General features: G+C 34.0%; 1 protein-coding gene across 1 annotated transcript in view; it reads left to right on the plus strand.

Moving 5' to 3' along the window:
* The window catches only part of ATRNL1 (attractin like 1), a 609,453-nt gene that overhangs the window by 170,487 nt on the left and 419,869 nt on the right, over positions 1-19,097 (plus strand). Inside the window, exon 21 of the mRNA XM_063307208.1 lies at positions 17,285-17,337. Coding sequence (XP_063163278.1) covers positions 17,285-17,337 — 53 coding nt within the window. The remainder of the gene's footprint in view (positions 1-17,284; positions 17,338-19,097) is intronic.

Here is a 19,097-nt window from a genome sequence, read left to right on the forward strand (position 1 = left end):
TGACTTCTCATCATTCTCAGCTGAATATACTAATATCCTCCATCAAGATGTATTCTATTTAAGTTAACAACTGATGATATATTTGTGATATGTAATTTGAGATGATCATCAGTTGAACCAAGCTTGTATGAAGCATTACTCTATATAGCAGAAAAGCTTTTTGTTGAATTCTCTATTTTTTTGAAGTCAGAAATAACAGTAACAATTTCAGAAAGAATATATGCATTTCTGGCTCATGTATACAGTGTGGTAAAGATAATTGTATTTGGACTGAATGAGTAAAACCCAAATTTTTACTCATCTCTGAAGCACACAAGGTAACCTCAGGATAACTTTGAAGATACTTGGTATACCGCTTTGAGGAATGGAGAAGCCAAAATGTAGGTGCCTCCTGCTTGGCTGTTTATTACCATTAAATAAACATACAGAAATGATCATGCTTTCATTAGTATTAGATCCAGAACATTCTGAAAATACACTGCATGCACAATTATTAGGCAAGTTGTATTTTTGAGGATGAATTTCATTATTGAACAACTACAGTTCTCTTGGTCAATCCAAAATGTTAATAAACCTCAAACCTGAATATTTAAGAAAGTAAAAGTGAGGTTGTGGCTTTCTTAGGAGCATATCTATGTGTGCACAATTATTGGGCGACTATTAGTGTGCAGAATTATTATGCAATAAATGAAAAACGAAAATTCCCCCATCTCACTCGTATATTTTCATCTGTTAAAGTGAGAATAATAAACAACTCAAAATTTACAAATAAACATTTCTGACATTTCAAACAAAAATCAGTGACCAATATAGCCACCCTTCCTTGCAGTAACAGTCATAAACCTTCCATTCATGGAGTCTGTCAGTTTCTTGATGGGTTGACTATCAACTTGTTGTGCAGCAGCAACCACAGCCTTCCAGACACTGTTCAGAGAGGTGTACTGTTTTCCTTCACCGTACATCTCCTGTTTGAGAAGGGCCCACAAGTTCTCAATAGGGTTTAGGTCAGGCGAGGAAGGGGGCCATGTCATTATTCATTCATCTTTGAGGCCTTTACTGGCTAGCCACGCAGTGGAGTACTTCGATGCATGCGATGGAGCATTGTCCTGCATAAACATCATGGTCTTCTTGAAAGATGCAGACTTTTTCCTGTACCACTGCTTGAAGAAAGTGTCTTCTAAAAACTGGCAGTAGGTTTGGGAGTTGATTTTGAGTCCATCTTCAACCCGAAAAGGTCCAACTAGCTCATCTTTAATAATACCAGCCCATACCAGTACCCCACCTCCACATTGCTGGCGTCTGGGTCGAAGTGGAGCTCTGTGCCTGTTACTGATCCAGCCATGGGCCCATCCATCTGGTCCGTCAAGAGTCACTCTCATCTCATCAGTCCATAAAACCTTTGAAAAATCTGTCTTCAGATATTTCTTGGCCCAGCCTTGCCGTTTCAACTTAGGTGTCTTGTTCAGTGGTGGTCAAGTTTCAGCCTTCCTTACCTTGGCCATGTCTCTGAGCACTGAACACCTTGTACTTCTGGGCACTCCAGATAGGTTGCAGTTCTGGAATATGACAGCACTGGAGGATAATGGAGGATTCCTGGTAGCTTCACGTTTGATTCTTCTCAAATCTTTGGCAGTTAATTTGCGTCTTTTTTTCTCAACATGTTTCTTGCGACCCTGTTGACTATTTGCAACAAAACGTTTGATGGTTCTGTGGTCACGGCCCAATATCTTAGCAATTTCAAGAGTGCTGCATCCCTCTGAAAGACGTTTTACAATTTTTGACTTTTCAGAGTCAGTCACATCTCTTTTTTGGCCCATTTTGCCTGAGGAAAAGAAGCTGCCTAATAATTATGCACACCTTGATATAGGGTGTTGATCTCCTTAGGCCACACCCTCCCTCATTACACAAATACACATCAACTGATATGCTTATATCCAATAAGCATTCAGGTTTATACAGCTTGGAGGTGGAAAATATGCATAAAAATGATGATATGGTCAAAATACTCACTTGCCTAATAATTGTGCACACAGTGTAGTTAAAAACTAATACTGAAATATGAGCAATGTACTTTTACTGTATGAAATGAAATTTTTGGTTTTTCTTGGTCTTAAAACAATTTAAGTATAGCTTTGCCTTGGTCAGGGGGAAGAAATTACAGACGCTTTTACATAGATATTTAACTTGAAAATGCATTCAGTGATATGGATCAATAAATTTTGATGGATGATAGTAAAGCCCGTTAGAAAATTTTCACCAGTTGTACTCTTCCTGTGTCTAATTAATTACATGTCATCATTTTTGTTTGGTTCCCAGTGAAAACAAGTCTGAAAATATTAGCTTAATTTAAATAGGCATAGAAAACATGAAAGGGGTGGGAAATAGTTTGCTCTTTAATCTGTCCTGTCATCCTCATTTTAATCTATTATGTTCCATGTGATATTATTATTCAGTGAACTACAAGTTGGATTTAAAACTTTACTAACATTATAGTTATTCTGGTATTTCACAGCTAATCATTGTGTAGAACACATTGGCAGTCATTTGCTGAGCTGGCAGATAGCTCTAAACAGTTTAAAAACATAAGTTATTTCTAATTCAAAGCAATTTACCAATTTTACCAAAATTTAAAGGGTTACTGAATATAAAGCTTGAATAAAGTCATCTTTAGTGGCGATATGGAAAGCTCAACCAAATCTAGTATAATCACAGTTTTTTCCTTTTATTACTCTTAAGAAAATTCTTAATTTTAGAATAAAGTTCACTTTATTCACTTTAAAATTCTAAAATACTAGAATAAAGTTTGCAAGTGTTTTTCTTCATGCTGACATGCACATTTTTAAAATACCCTGATGTTTTGCAAAGAGGTTATGGAGGTTATGGAGAAGCAATATGTAGATTATGAAATAATAGATTTTAAGATACCCTGGTCTGAAACTTTGAGCTCCATCAAACACCATGAAAATGGATTTCTTCCTGCTCTTACCATCAGACCTTTGGTGTTTTTGCCAAATTTTTCTTATTTGTTCTTTATTTGTTCAGTCACTTCCGACTCTTCGTGACTTCATGGACCAGCCCACGCCAGGGCTTCCTGTCAGTCGTCAACACCCCCAGCTCCCCCAGGGATGAGTCTGTCACCTCTAGAATATCATCCATCCATCTTGCCCTTGGTCAGCCCCTCTTCTTTTGGTCTTCCACTTTCCCTAGCATCAGCATCTTCTCCAGGGTGTCCTGTCTTCTCATTATGTGGCCAAAGTATTTCACTTTTGCCTTGAATATCATTCCCTCAAGTGAGCAGTCTGGCTTTATTTCCTGGAGGATGGACTGGTTTGATCTTCTTGCAGTCCAAGGCACTCTCAGAATTTTCCTCCAACACCACAGTTCAAAAGCATCTATCTTCCTTCTCTCAGTCTTTCTTATCATCCAGCTCCCGCAGCCATATGTTACTATGGGGAATACCATTGCTTTACCTATGCAGACCTTTGTTGTTAGTGTGATGTCTCTGCTCTTAACTATTTTATTGAGATTTGTCATTGCTCTTCTCCCAAGGATTAAATGTCTTCTGATTTCCTGACTGCAGTCAGCATCTGCAGTAATCTTCGCACCTAGAAATACAAAATCTTTCACTGCCTCTACATTTTCTCCCTCTATTTGCCAGTTATCAATCAAGCTGGTTGCCATAATCTTGGTTTTTTTGAGGTTTAGCTACAAGCCAGCTTTTGCACTTTCTTCTTTCACCATGTCTTCAACTTCAACTTGTCTTATACAAATATTATTAGATACAGTCTCTTGGTAACATTGATTTTTCTGGGCAAGGTAAAAGTACTCTAAAAGTGTCAGAGGACAAAGTTTTGAATAGTGATATAAAAATGCTTATATTTTCAAATATCAAATATGAAACTAAAATAATGACTTTGTTGTTTTCTAGACATTGAACAGTTATGGGTACTTTAACTAGATTAGAAACTGCCCTGCTTTATTTATGAAAAGTGTTGCTATATTAATTGGGTATGCAAGCATGGAGGCACACAGGTTGAAAATAGGGAAGTTCCTCTTAATGGTTTTGATAGATTGTTCCAAAGTATATCATTCATGTTTAGAAAGAGAAAGAAAATAAACTTGCTTTCATGAAGCAAGAGAAAAATACTAAGTTGAATTGGTACTGGGGATAGTACGTGTTTATTAAAAAGCTCCAAGTGTAGCAAAGATTGCTTTTTTCTTCTTATGGCTTCTAATGGATATAATATGCACCACCTACTGCTACTTTCATTTCCATTTTTCCCATCTTTTAGGCAGTAAAGTGAAATGTGAATAAAAAAGAAACATTTTAGTGACAGTGTTTATGTTTGAAGACAGAAAGTTGCTTTTCTTGTTACATTTCCATCTTGTTGTGAGCTATCATTAATGCCAGTTGCCCTAGCAATCATCAGATGTAAAAAGAAAGATCTTAGATAAATGGACTTGAAGAAATTAGCTACTGACAAAGCTTTTTTTAAGTTTCTCTGATTATTCTGGGTTTTGTATTTTGTTAACAATGCCTGTTCATTTGTATTAATTGCTCTTAAATTCTGTTTCTTCTTCCATATGTTTTTTTCTCTTTAACCTTCTTAATACCTTCTTAGCTTTATATTAGTCTACACAAGGGTGTTGCTTCCAGGAATTTATTTCCATGTATCTCAAAAATTGTATCAGTAATTACCATTATAAAATGAAATAAAAAGAAAGATGCTTAATCAGGATCATTTAACAAAGATTGGTGATCAAAAGTCCAAATTCAGCTCTATAAGATAATTAATAACAATATATTATTTAACTATTGTACATTTTGTAAAAATATATATTCTGATTGAAAAATACAGTAAGGATGGGAAGTGTTTGGGTATGTTCATATTGCTCTTCTAGTTATATTAACTGTAGTACTGGGATGAAGTGTGAGGAATATAGCCTAATGTTACAGGAAACAAAGTTTTGTTCATTCCCATCCACGCTACCCAAATAATAATTTCCTTTTGATGTGAAGACAGAGGCAAAACTGAAGTTGAGTTCCTTTGCTTTCCTTTGGTTGTTAAGATTTCTTCATTTGGAGTATATAGTGAGCCATCTTTGTCTTCCTCTTGCTGTTGATGTATTTGAAGAAACTTGCTGGAATTTGTCTCTCTTGCTAGCCTTTGCTCACTTTCCCTTTTGCTTTCCTGACCTTCTCCTACATTTCTGAGCTGAAGCTTTGTAGATCTCCTTTGTCATTAGCCCTTTCTTCCATTTCTAGTAAGCATCCTTCTTTGATACCACTTTCTTTTTAACCATATTGGCTCCTTTAGATGTCTCTAATTTTCTTCTTCATTGGTTTATCACACAGCAGTGTTCCTGGTTTTCCTTTCAAAAAGCCTCAGATGGCAACTACACTTTTGCCATTAAGAATTATTTCCCATTGTATTTGGCCTTTCTAAAATCCATGATTTGGATTTTAGTATATTAAGGAAGTTACTGTTATTAATTTTATACAGAAGGAAGAGGCTGGGTATAATTGCATGTTTATATCCTGCATTTCTGAAAACAGGACTAAATTTAAACAGGTTGGCAATTTGTTTCCTAAATTTACATGTAATCCTTGATATAATTTGACCTCAGTCTCATTTCAAACACCATGAATGTCCTGTGAAAGATACCAGTTCAAATGTTGTATCAGAACTATTTATCCCTTTCTAAGTTTCCAGTTCCCAGATTAAAGGACAGTAAGTTTTATTTGTAAATATTGGTTCTAAATTATTCTTAAATTTTCCCATTAGATCTATAGTCTTGCAGTCCTTGGATATGTCCATACATTGTAGTTCTATGTTCCAGAAACAAAAAGCAGGAGAAAGAAAATGCCATGTTGGGAGTGGTTTGCTAGATTCCCCATTATTTAATATCACAATATAATTCCTGTAGCTTTGCAGGTCATCTATTCGGATTCAGTTATATATAGTTTATGATTATTGTTCTGATGCACTGATTTACTACAACAAAGTTTTCAGCCTTCTAAAATAGAGCAATTAAATACACTCACAGAACATTGTGAATTGCTGTTTGAGGGTTACTTAATTGAGAGCCTAATATATTGGATTTTACTTGTTTCCTTCTCCAACATTTTATTCCTCTAGCATGGCCTGCTTTTAGAGGTGCAGTCAGATAAAACTGAAACTGAGAAATAATGGCTGTAAAGATGTAGCTTTTGTGCAACTAAGAAGATTGCTTATTTCAGATGAATAAAAGAATAATACAAGAATTCTACAAATTTGCTGCTATACATTGCCATCCAGGAACAAGTAATATGGCCTCCGAAACAGTAACTGGATGGATCCATTGCTTTAGGATACTAGTGATGCAGAAACAGGGTAATAACATAGAAAGGAGTGAGAAGTAATTTGCTCACATCCTACGACACATTATTTTTTATAGTGATGAAACTATATTTTTCCTAGTTCTTTTGTGTTTATATAAGTAAAAATAATTTCAATTTACCTTTCCCCCCCTAATTTTAGAGCTGATAGGACATTTCAAAATATAATTCCAATTTCTGTATTCTAACGGAGTTTGTAATGGTTTATTTTTAGTAACAGACTTGTTCCTATTTGTGGTGTTTATTTTTTTTGTTCATAAACTGCTTTACGAGTGCCGGAACATATTTTTCTCAACTCTCCTTCTACAGTTTGTAATTAGAGTTGCCTTTGTGCTCAATAACGTAAAACTGCATCTCATGTTCTGCCTTTTCTCTTTACCTACTCAGTGACCTAAGTCAATTTTCCATCTTTCTCTCCAGTATAATTACATTAACAAAGCTGAGGTTTGTGCATGCTTGGCTTTCAGCTGTTTTACACATTTCAGTTTAAATTTTCGTTATTCTTACTTTGGCATTACATTTTCATTTTCTTAATGTCAAAATTCTCAGTACTGCTGTTAAACTGCTTCAGACATCACAATAAGCCATTGTTACCATTGTGGGATCAAACAGTGGCAGACCTCAGGCTTTCACATTTCACATTCTTCTCTTCTGGGCCAGCATGGGAGGATAATTGGAAATTTTTGTTCCTAATTGTAGTTACCTGCATCTTTTTAAGCCAAACTTTTTTTCTCCTCCTATCCACCTCCTGATAAGCATTTTTTTTTCCTTTTGGGAGTGGTGAGAAGAAAGGTGAGAAAGAAATCTCTTTGTATGCTAATTTACTGTATAACTGAATCCAGTCATATTAAATTTTAAACATAAAGAAATTGTTTCCAATGGGGGGAAAAATAGCTTCTTCTGATAGTTACATAAGGAACTTACATTTTCAAAAGGAGGAAAGGAAACTGTTTGTTTGTCCCAAATTGATTTTCAGAAGTCCATTAATGTGGCAGCCTTAAAAGTTATAAGTTTTTTTTTTTAAATAAAATCTTTCCTTAATTGACCTCAACTACAAGTGGCTACCTGAGCACAGCTATTCAATGTTCTTGGCAAAAGCGTCAAACTGATTTACCACTGTGTTCTTAAGAGATCTTTTTCAAGCCAATCTGTGTTCCTGATATTCCATTATGTGCAAATAATAATTTGACTTTTGAGCCCAAAGACTTGCTATTAATGATAAAATGGTTTCTTTTTTGCAAAGCTTGCTGATAGTTATTACTTAAATTGGTTTTTTTTTCAGGTATCCTGTTACTTATTTTTACAAGGTATGTCTGTGTGTGTGTGTGTGTGTGTGTGTAAACACATACATACATACACGCATGTGTGTGTGTTGTGTACACACACACACACACACACTTCCTTAACAGCAGCCTGTTTTCATTAATGGAAATTGTGTGTGTGGTGATATTAGGATACACTTTTTCTTTCCTATAGTCCAAATGTAATTTTCAGGGTGATTTTTGTACATAAAATTCTAAAGCAAAATTCATGCTCATGCAGTGGACTTTTCTGTCTCTCCAGTTCACTAGAATCCTTCAAATTGACCATTTTATATGTTCCTGAACACTGGGGAAGGGCCTCCGGAGCAGGAGTAAATGCAATATAAAATTGGAAAGAAAAGCCCTTTTGAATGACAGTGGTTATTTTCATGGAGAATTATTTTGATTTCCAAGTTTGGAATGAAAGGAAGGGAAAATAACACATACATTTTAAGATTCAGAGAAGTGCAACCAAGCTTCAGAGCAAGGAAACTATTTTATTGGTGTTATTCTGAAGTATTGTTCATATATGAACAATAAGCTGAATGTTTTGTGATTTTCTTACAATAAGGGGAAAGTGCTTAGCTAGTAAAAACAATTGCCATAATGTTGATTTAGCATATATCATTATGGTTTAGGACAGGTCATGATACTGGCATGCAAACCAATTTGCTTGAATTAAAGTTCAGTATCTGTAGATGTCATTGGAACTTGTTGTTCTTTAATATCTTCAAATAAATTTAAACAGATTAAATCATCACACACTGGAAGAGTAGGAAGGAAGAAAAATGACTTAGGCAGATTTTGGGACAATTTACCAGTCATGGCTGAATCATAGGCTTCCCACTATGAATACGCTTTCTCGTTGTCACTTCCTATTCTTCATATAACACTTGATTTATTTGTCATTGAAAAAATGGCATTCATGAGAGTGGACAGTACCAATCGAAGCGAATATTTGTAGCTCAGGGTTGAACTGTGGAGTCCTTGGTGCTCTCTGAGCCTTGTTGTTTTTTTCTTACAGACGTTTCATTGCCAGACTAGGTAACATCTTCACTGAAGATGATACTGAAGATGTTGTCTAGTCTGGCAATGAAATGTCTGCAGGAAAAAAACAACGAGGCTCAGAGAGCAACAAGGACTCCAGAGTGGACAGTATCCAAGGCCATAGCCAATTTCTGCTTTCCTAATGGTGACTTGGCCATAACATCTCAGCTGAGTCAGTGTGAAAGAGCTAGTTGCAGACCTTGCATTCATAATATTCCACAGGACTATGACAAGGAAAGTCCTTGGCATTATTATTTATGCCTTCTGCTTGTCATCATTTATCACAATGCAGATACTCACCACAAAAACTAGGCTCTTTTTAATAGCAAATTCTGAAATAATTCAATGTATATTATTATTTTCAGATTTTTGTTGATACTACTTTTAAATACCCAAAGACAAATAACAGAAATAAAACCAGTCAAAGGACTATATTGCAACACAAGTGCAGATAGCTTGAGCTGTCCCCAAGTGAGAAACAGAACAAGATGAGCACACTGGCTTTCATTTAATTATCTAAACTAGCTGATAACTTTGGCTAAATACATGGAAGTTTAGGGTAGGGCCTATTATTTGTTAGACATATTTGTTTGATTTCTATCCCACTAGATAATCCAGAGAGTGAGGTTCCTTGGTTGAGTGTGGACTTGAAGTTTGTAGTCTTGGTCAGAATAGGGCTTTGGAAACACACATTCCTGAAAAGGGAGAAACTTTTTTCAATTTCTTTTCACGTGTCTTATTTTGTTACCAATAGAGCAAAAGTACTAATTGATTTGTAGTTAGTATATCCTCCTGTTCCTCTTTTTTTGTTGGAAGAAAAAAACATTTGATTTTTGAATTGTGAATTCAGTTCAGACTGACTTTCTTTTTTAAAAAATGCCACTATGTAATGATACATTCTGCTTGAGTAGCTGAAGCATGGTTTTGAAATGAAAAATAGAAAATTAAAATGTCATTCTCTGTATTTTGTTCTATTAATTATAGAAATTATAGGGTACAACTGATATTTCAGGCTCTGCATTTCTTAAATTGCTCAAAAACTGGACTTTGTGGTTACTTGCAGTATGCATGTTCTTTTATACTAATCATGAAAGAAAAATTACTTGAAAAAGAAAGGGGAACGATAATATAACAATCTTTTGAAAATATTGGTGGATACCTCTGTTCATTTATTATTAATGCTTTGCTTAAGGATATGAGATGCCATTTTCTTAGTAGGCAATTGAAATGTTTGTATTTAAGCTGTGTTGAACAACTGTAATAAAAATAAAAAAATCTAGATATTTCAAAGGTGATGCAAGCATATAAGAGAATAGGAAATGTTGCTAAAATTGCATGTTTTGTATCAGCATGATTGTTTCCATTACTATTACATAATAGTAATAGTAATCATCTATCATCGTCAGATATATGATTCAGTATGGCACTTTTCTCTGAAGTATAAAAAAGGCCAATGTTTTAACAGGTGAACTTTTACTAATTTACCGTATGTTACATGTACATTACATAGACACTGCAGTGTGCTCTGGTCCATTTGTTGGCATCACTAAGTGAAAGAGCTTTGCTTAAGCCCTGGAAAGCTGCTATCAAACAGACATTGTTGGATTCAGTGGAATAGCAGTCCAACCTGATTGTATGCAGCTTCCTATATTTCCTAAAGGGAAATAGGGATAAGAGAAAATTATCTAATACAATTCAGTCTATAGAATATTTCTCAGCCACCAGGATTTATCCTATGGAAAAGCTTACTCCAGAATAACCAATCTATGGAGAATTATTCCTTGGCAGATGCATGAGGCTAGGATGGAGGGAAAGTTTTGCTTTTGCTTTTGTTCTTTTTTAATGAGTAGGATTCGTTCCATAGACATCACTTGGTTTTGGGTCTCAAAATTGTGATATTGGAGCTCCATGTTTGTTTTAGTTTTTAGGTGTTCCTTTCATTCAACACATGTTAATTTAATGAATGGGACAAAACTGACCATAAATCTGTCTCACAAATTACTACCCACCAAATTCAAGGTATACCATCTAGGACTGTACCATAAAATAGAGAGGGTCGAAGTTCCAATGATTTCCAATTGTCAAGTATAAAGACAGCATTGGGAGGTTGGAGTAGAAAAATATCTCAAAAATAACCAACACATCTTTCAGTAATCCAAGGGACTAGTTTAAATAATAGTAACATGACCCAAAGAAGACTAGAGCTAATAACAGAAGAAAAACCTGGAATGGTTAAGTTACTAGGAACCAAGTAAATAATTCAACTTGGATAATAATCTCTGAACATTAAGTTGAGTTGTAACTTTGAGTAAATTTAATTTAATAATCAGAAAGCCAAGCCTGAGTATCATCTGTAAGATTATCTGGTAAGATATTTACAAATAGTAAATGCATGTATCTAAGTTGGAAACTTACCAATCACAGTAAGCTTGTTATTTTATTCAATACAGAGAAATCCTAACTTCATTTGACATTCTGTAAATGTATTTTACAGAATTGCTTGTTTCTAAACATTACTACATTTGTTAAGCTTATTATTCTATCCACAACATGGATAGAATATAACTATTCTATCTATGTTCCATGTTCCACACTGTGGATAGATTGTTCCACAACATTATGTTGTGTTACTCAAATATACAGAAAAATTCCAAACTGGGAAAAAAAAATTGGTTTTGGCAGCAATACTAGGACGGATTTCAATACATACACCCCTTCCCAAAATACCACATTTTCCCTGATTTCTTCAGGAATATCCAAACAGTGTGCTGGTTCTATCCACTCTCTGTGCATAAAGGGAAAGAGAGGAAAAAAAGGAATCTATTGTGTTATTAATAATGTTCTAACAGCAGAACATTTCACTTGAATTCTGTTAAAGAATTAATCCCCTTAAAGAATGAATAAACAGAATGAATTCTGAAAGTGCACATGGAAGATGTGGTGGTATTTTCTGTCAATATTATACAATTAAAATATTGTGCAAGATTTTGGAAAATAATGGATATCATCTGGAGAAATTGTATACAATATCCTGTACAAACAAAAGTACCCTTCTCTTTTTTATGGAAACCTGGCAAAAAGCCCAGTATGCTTCCCACTCACAGAAGATATTTCTGAATCCAACCCATTATAGTAAGCCAAAATAAATCCATTATTCAAAAATATATTTAAAAACTGTAATGCCAGAAAATGTACTGCCTGGGAAACAAATGGATAAAACACAAAATATTCCAAGCAAACTTAATTTATCACAGCCGTAAGTAAGAATATACAATAGTCTGGTAGAAAGACATTATCATGAAATCAGATAGAATCTATTTTAAGACTGACAAGCAGGAGGCATATGCAAGAAACAATTACTTTAATTGTGACGGCCAACATATTGAATTTTGCTGGATTTCCATCTACACCGCTATCTTGTTTTTCACAGCAATGAATCAGAACAAAATGCACTTCAATCATGTTTTGAAAATGCCATCCTATTTTCCTTAAATATGATAGTATCTGCTCATATAAGTAGTGCTGAAGATTAGCAGCCAACTCTATAGGGCCATGTAATGCTAGGGAAAGGCCACATAGAAAACTTGCTACCCAAGTTCTACCTACCTTAGGGTTGTCTCCTAGGAATCAACCAATATTCTGAGGGAGTCTTCAGTTGTGTAAGGTTAGGCATTCACTACTTCTGCTCATACCTATGAGCTGTGAGAAAGATAGTTGTCCTTTCTTTTGCTTCCCTTACCTTGTGGTACAAATATAATGGTGGCTCCTTATCTGAGGCTGAAGTTATAGAATGTACTCTATTGGATTCTGTGCAATAGAATTAGACTAGCATAAATAGCCACTTGTTTAAGAGGATGTGTGGAACATTTTTATGTTCAAAACAATAATAAAATACAACCTTTATACATGATTCTGTGAATAGAAAGTATAACTCTTTTACTTTTATCCTTTCCTTTATTATAAAAAATTAATATCTCATGGCTTTTAAATATAATAGGGAATTCAGAAGCTATCTTGATTATGTGGTCATTAAAGGTACAACTAAGAGATTTGACAGAATTTGAAAATATTACAACACACAACTTCAGACATTCAGACATAAATGCTTAATTTATGCATTATTCCTTAAATTTTACTCTGAGTTGGAATAGTTGAACAAATTGGATTATTTTTATAAACTTTGTGTGGTAATGCTGTAAAGCTCAAAAATCATGGACAATGATTCATATTAGAATGAAATTTTGAAAGTTGAATTCCCCTTGCAACCTGAGATTTTTTTTACTGAAATTTCACTGATCCAGCTGTGGCAAGGATATAAAACACTTCTTACTGGAAAGGATGTTCAGTTGCTTCCCTTGAAGATTGAGTAATCAAGTTATGGGAATATGCTTCAGCATTCAAAATAACCTCATATTTGATGATAAGATTCTGCACTACCCACAATGGAGGAATGGTTGGTGAACATCATGAAACTAGCAGAGATGGCCAAATTGACTTCTTTGATCAGAGAAAAGACAATATCTACATTTATTGTTGACTGGAAACCCCTTATGGACTTTTTGCATAAAACAGAAAAAAATGAACTTATCATTTATGGTCTTGATGATTAGGCAAGATACATTATAGAAAAAAGAGTTATGTTGTAACCATAGAGTACTGTAAGAGGTAAATTTATGATTGTACTTATAACTGCTGTAGATTGGAAGCTACTTCTTTGTATCTTTTTTCTTTCTTTACTATTTTTCTTTTTCTTTTTTTTCTTTTCCTGCACTTTTAGGTCTCCGATTTCTTTATTTTTTTATTTTTTCTTACTTTATATTAGTTTGTATTGGTTTTTATCTTCCTTTATTAAAATTTTTAATAAAAGATTTTTATCTTTATTTTAAAAAAATCTTTAATTAAAATTCTTATGTATATGTACAGTATATGCATATGTATAAAGTAAATCTGATGTAGAATTCAAGTCTAATTGGAAACCATTCTTGGATTATAACTTAGTATACAGATATGTGTCACACCCAAAATTTAGGTTTTTTTATGTTTAGAATCTATATTTTAATTTTATAAGAAATTTAGATTTCTAATGTTATTTTAATTCATTACAGCCTATAATTTTAATTAGTGATTTATGTTAACCAGATATTTTTTATTTTAAAACTTATTGCAACTTAGTTTTTCCTTTAAAAAGTGATGTGACACACTTCATAATTCTGTAACTAATTAAAGCTATATTGAAAAAGTGTAATCTCCACAACATTTTGGGTCCCATATTTACTTATTTGTATTTTATTAATTGTACTTTACCATTTTATTCTTGTTATATGTCTTTTACCTTTCATGGTTTATATTTCTTTTTAAGATGTTTAATTAAGATTATCTTAGCATTTAAAACAAGGGCAATTTTTGTTTGAAAATTATGAATACATGTCAACCATGTATTTGTTTAATGTTAACATGTATGTATTTTGCTAGACAACTAGAATTTGCACTAGTTGGCTTGCTTCTCTAATTAACTGATAAGTTGACTCAATTTACCCTCTGCACTATGGTTATAGATGCTTTTCATTACAATCTAAGTTATATTTCAGAGTGTCTGTTCATAAGTAGAGAAAATTCTAAGTAATGTCACAATGCTCTTTAACCTTGGGAGAAAATTCTGCTAAGTAAAGGCTTATATTGAGAAGCCACTGCCCTAAATACTTTTTGGTAATAAAAATCCTGCTCTAATGTAAGTACACATAAGGTTCTTCGCTAATTTAAGGTGATAAGTTCCTACCCATATCTTACTCAAATTTATTTTAATATTTTATACATTTAAAAAACCAAATACCCTATTGAAATTAAGTCTTCTTAATTAAGTAAGTATACAACACTTCCGATACTCAAAAAAATATGTAGAAAGTAAGATGTGAGTATAATGATCTACTTGTAGACTTGGAACATTAATAAATCTATTTTTCACTGAAAAGCAGCATGTACTTGACCTTCAAAGAGGTTAACAGAGAAGAGTTAGAGAATAACTATAAATAGCTAGACAAATGTGATAGATTGAATCTTATTGGAACATATTATAGATTTTATAGTTAACTTTTTAAAAATGTTCTTGCATCTGCCCTCATAAATGTACTTTTGGTGTCATGCCAGGGCGTTAATGCCTTTTGAAATAAAATGAGCATATTTTTAAGCATTTAATTTACTGTCTTGTACTAGTTGAAAACAAGTTGGAAAACAATGGGAAAATGCTGAGAGAGGTTCAGCTCCCTTGAACGTTGAAGCAAGTATTGTGAGAAGGTGATGATTAAAGGAAGTTAGAGGGACTTTAGAATAGGGTCCAAGAACAGAACTTCAATGCCAGAATACATAACACTATGACAAGAAGATGTTTTATTATTTTTTGAAGAGGAAGGGATTTAGGTTTTGGCATGAAACTGAGGGCTGGTATGAGATACTCTGTTGCTGGCACTGATTGGCTGAGAGACATATCTGTTCATATATTGATCAATAAAGGCAAGGTCTGACTGACTGTCACTCCTCTGTAAGGGCTATAGATTTACAAAAGAGCAAATATACTTGCACCTGTAACATCCAGATAACTTCAATAATCAGAGCAGCCAGCATAAGCCCGGTTCCATTTAAATTGTTCAATGAAGACCTGGAAAACAGAAAGGCTGGTTATTTGTATGGTTGTGGATGCTAAAATGGAGTAGCCAAAAATAGTTTTAGAATTCACTGTGTTTATCCTTGGAATGAAAAGCGAGCTATTTACAATCAAATTGGTTTTAGCCTTTAAAATATGTATATGTATTGCTATGTGGGAATGACCTTGGGAGACAGGGCACTGCGACACGGCCAAGAGAACAGATAAAAGCTTAGCCCACAGCAGGAATGACTGATGTCAGCCTTACTAGGTAGACCAGACAGGATACACAGTCAGATGAGCTAATTCTACTTTATTGTAAAGTTACAGTAACAGAATCTTGCACGTCTGAAAGTACTTTTCTCCCCGTGTCCCCTTTACAGCCCAAGAAACTAGGGAGCCTAGTCTTCTGAGCCTCTTGCCCTGCCCATATTCTTCTGGGGGCTAAGCTGCGTTTTACCTGACTGTTCCCTTCGCTGCATCTCATTGCCCTGTCTCCCAAGATCATTCCCACACACCATTACAGTATATTTTAATCACAAAAGATGGCATTACTGAGGAAATGAACAAAAATACTGTAGTTTTCAAGTTTCTTGTCTAGTGTAGGCCTATTATAAAAATATGTTTTTATTTAGAGGTTTCCTGTTCTGCTAAAGTCATTAGGAGAAGTCATTATGCTGTCCTTTAAAAACCATCTTCAAGGTATACAAAGAAGTTATTTGAAACATAGAAGGGAAAAAAATCTAAAATTCTACAAAAGAAACAGATTGTGTTAGATGTCTTAAATTATTATGTACTAGAGTTCACTAGGGGACGCGGTGGCGCTGCGGGTTAAACCGCTGAGCTGCCGATCGGAAGGTCGGCGGTTCGAAACCGCGTGGCGGGGTGAGCTCCCGTTGCTCGTCCCAGCTCCTGCTCACCTAGCAGTTCGAAAACATGCAAATGTGAGTAGATCAATAGGTACCGCTTCGGCGGGAAGGTAACGGCGTTCCGAGTCGTCATGCTGGCCACATGACCCGGAAGTGTCTATGACAACGCCGGCTCCATGGCTTAGAAACGGAGATGAGCACCGCCCCCTAGAGTCGGATTCGACTGGACTTTACGTCAAGGGAAACCTTTACCTTTAGAGTTCCATTATTTTAGAATAAAAAGAATGATATAACTGCTATATATTTGGAAATGATTACATAGTAGTAGTGAGACTGTTAACCCTTCCCCACTGCCTGATAAACTAAATTGATTCCTTGCAGAGGGATTTTGAAATAAGACCAAAGGTGGCAGGTTATCTGTCCCAGAGTTAGACATGGAAAGTGAACTTCCAGAGTTTAACTTGATTTGATAAGCATTGTTCCTGCTGCAGGTAACCATTGCCTATGTGTGTCTTATTTCTGTAATCAGATCTGAATACAACATTCTACTCTCTTTTAATAAAAATAATTTAATTAATTAATTAATTAACAGAGATGCAACATAATAAATGATACAGGCACACAGACAGTTAACACATTATATGCAATTAACACATTTTGTTCCATGTAGTTCCATTAGCTTTTTCTATCTTGCTAAGAATAAAAATGCAAACCAAACAGAAACTAACATCAAACAAGTATAAGTTACCCAAACATGTCAACAGAAGACCAGTGCATTTCATATCCTCTGTACTTGCTGTAATAACTGTACTTATTAGAAGATTAAAATGGGATGATGAACGAATGGTATATTCTACCTTAAATTCATTGATATACAGGCATAGAATATATATTATTGGATATGCTGACAAAAAATAAAAGGTAGTTTCAGTGACTTTTGTTTTTATTTTTCATTTGGTTATATGACCTTTATATTTAAAATGTTTAGTGCACTATATTGTTTATAATTGTCTCATGTTTAGCTATTTGTTTTGTCTTTTTTTCCTGGCAGTTGTGACTCTGAGAACAGATACCTTGGTAATCCACTCAGGGGAACATGTTACTGTAAGTATTTGTATATTTCATTTTCCTCTGATCTTACCTTTGAAATAATATACATGCTAACATTTACTTTATACAAATAGTAATGAGTTATTATTAATTGGTGACATCCAATAAATTATTAATAAGAAACTATTGATCAGTGTTAAGTTTATGGTAGATATGGAGTAGAGGATATTAAATAGTAACCTTGTCATTATTTGGTTATATGACCTTTATATTTAAAATGTTGAGTTTCTTGGGCAAGGAGAGAGATGCATGGGAAAAATAAAATCCTTATCATGATTAGTTATTTCAAGAGAAATTATTAAAATTTATCTTGCAAACATGTATCATTGCTTTGTAAGATAAATCACTATACTTTCTACTAAAAATAGGGGATGGTAATGTGCTTCTGGCTGTTGAAGGGATGGCTTTAAAAATGTTGTTATAGATAATTATTTATAATTATAAGCATCTACATGCTTTCTTCTTAGAGACTGATATTAATTTGCCAATCATGTTGATTGCATTTAAGCTTCAATATGAGAGTCAAATAGTGGAAAAAAATAAAAATAAAGAACTTGTGTAATGAATTTAAAGTAACTAGAGTTAAATAAATCGCATAATAAATTTATAAGAAAACATATGTATAGAATATTTCAAGAATGTTTGTGTGATTTAGTGGTACAAACAGAATGTTTTGTATGTATAGACATTCGTGTTTTCAACACATTTTTATGCTTGGAAAAATAAATACAGCCAAATGTAAACAATGAACAAGATGTGACACAGTAAAACTTGTGGACACTGAACAGCTTAAATAAAAATCATATTGTAATTCTCTAGTAGTTCTGCTTCATATATCTTCTTGAAAAAAATTGAACCATACCCAGATAGCCTTCACTTTTAAATAGCTAAAGCCATTTGTCTTCTATCAGTATTTTAGACATTTGTGGACTTGGATTTATATCATCGTGTAGCGCTTACATTAATTGTAAATCTGCACTCTGAATAAATTTATCATTTTTTAAAATTCATGTCCATTCTGTGTTGATGCTTCATTAACCAGATATAAGTTTTCTTAAGTTAAATATTCAAGTAAAGCAGAGACCCATGGAGAGAAACACAAATGATCTGGTCATTGCAGCAACTCCTATATAAAGACAGGTTACCACATTTTGAGCCATGTAGTTTATAAAAAGACAAGTGAGAGGGGACATGCTACATTTTATAAAATTATGATGATGTGGAGATAAGCCTCTCTGATATAACACTAGCACTTGGTGTTATCCAATTTAAAAGGTTTAATAAAAATAATTAAAAAAAACCACCCTTGAAGCAATTCACAGAGCAAGTAGCATAGAATTTGTTTCACAAATTGTGGTAATGGCCATTTATATAGATAATTCTGAGTTTCATTTGCTATGGAGAGGGCTATTTCCTTCCTTTCAGTTTGTGGGCTCCCTAGAAATGTCTTCAGCCATACAGTAGTAGGAAACAGGATGCTAGGCAAGGTTTTTGTTTTCTTTTGATACAGCAGCTTTATGTTGCATTTTATAAGACAGCTGTATCATTAAGAATAATCTTGGTAAAGAAAGGATTCTCAATTTCAGATACTGGAACCATTTTAATATCCCAGTTGATTTAGTGCACCTACCAAATTATCACAGTCCATTAGTGCAGCTGTTTTCATACCTTTTTTATCTGTTTCTTTAAGTATGGTTACAGTCCATTGACTTTTGTAGATCTCCATGTATTCTGGGAGTTGTTAATGAGATGCC

Source organism: Candoia aspera, chromosome 6 (assembly GCF_035149785.1).
Source record: "Candoia aspera isolate rCanAsp1 chromosome 6, rCanAsp1.hap2, whole genome shotgun sequence".
In the NCBI taxonomy this organism is placed as follows: domain Eukaryota; kingdom Metazoa; phylum Chordata; class Lepidosauria; order Squamata; family Boidae; genus Candoia; species Candoia aspera.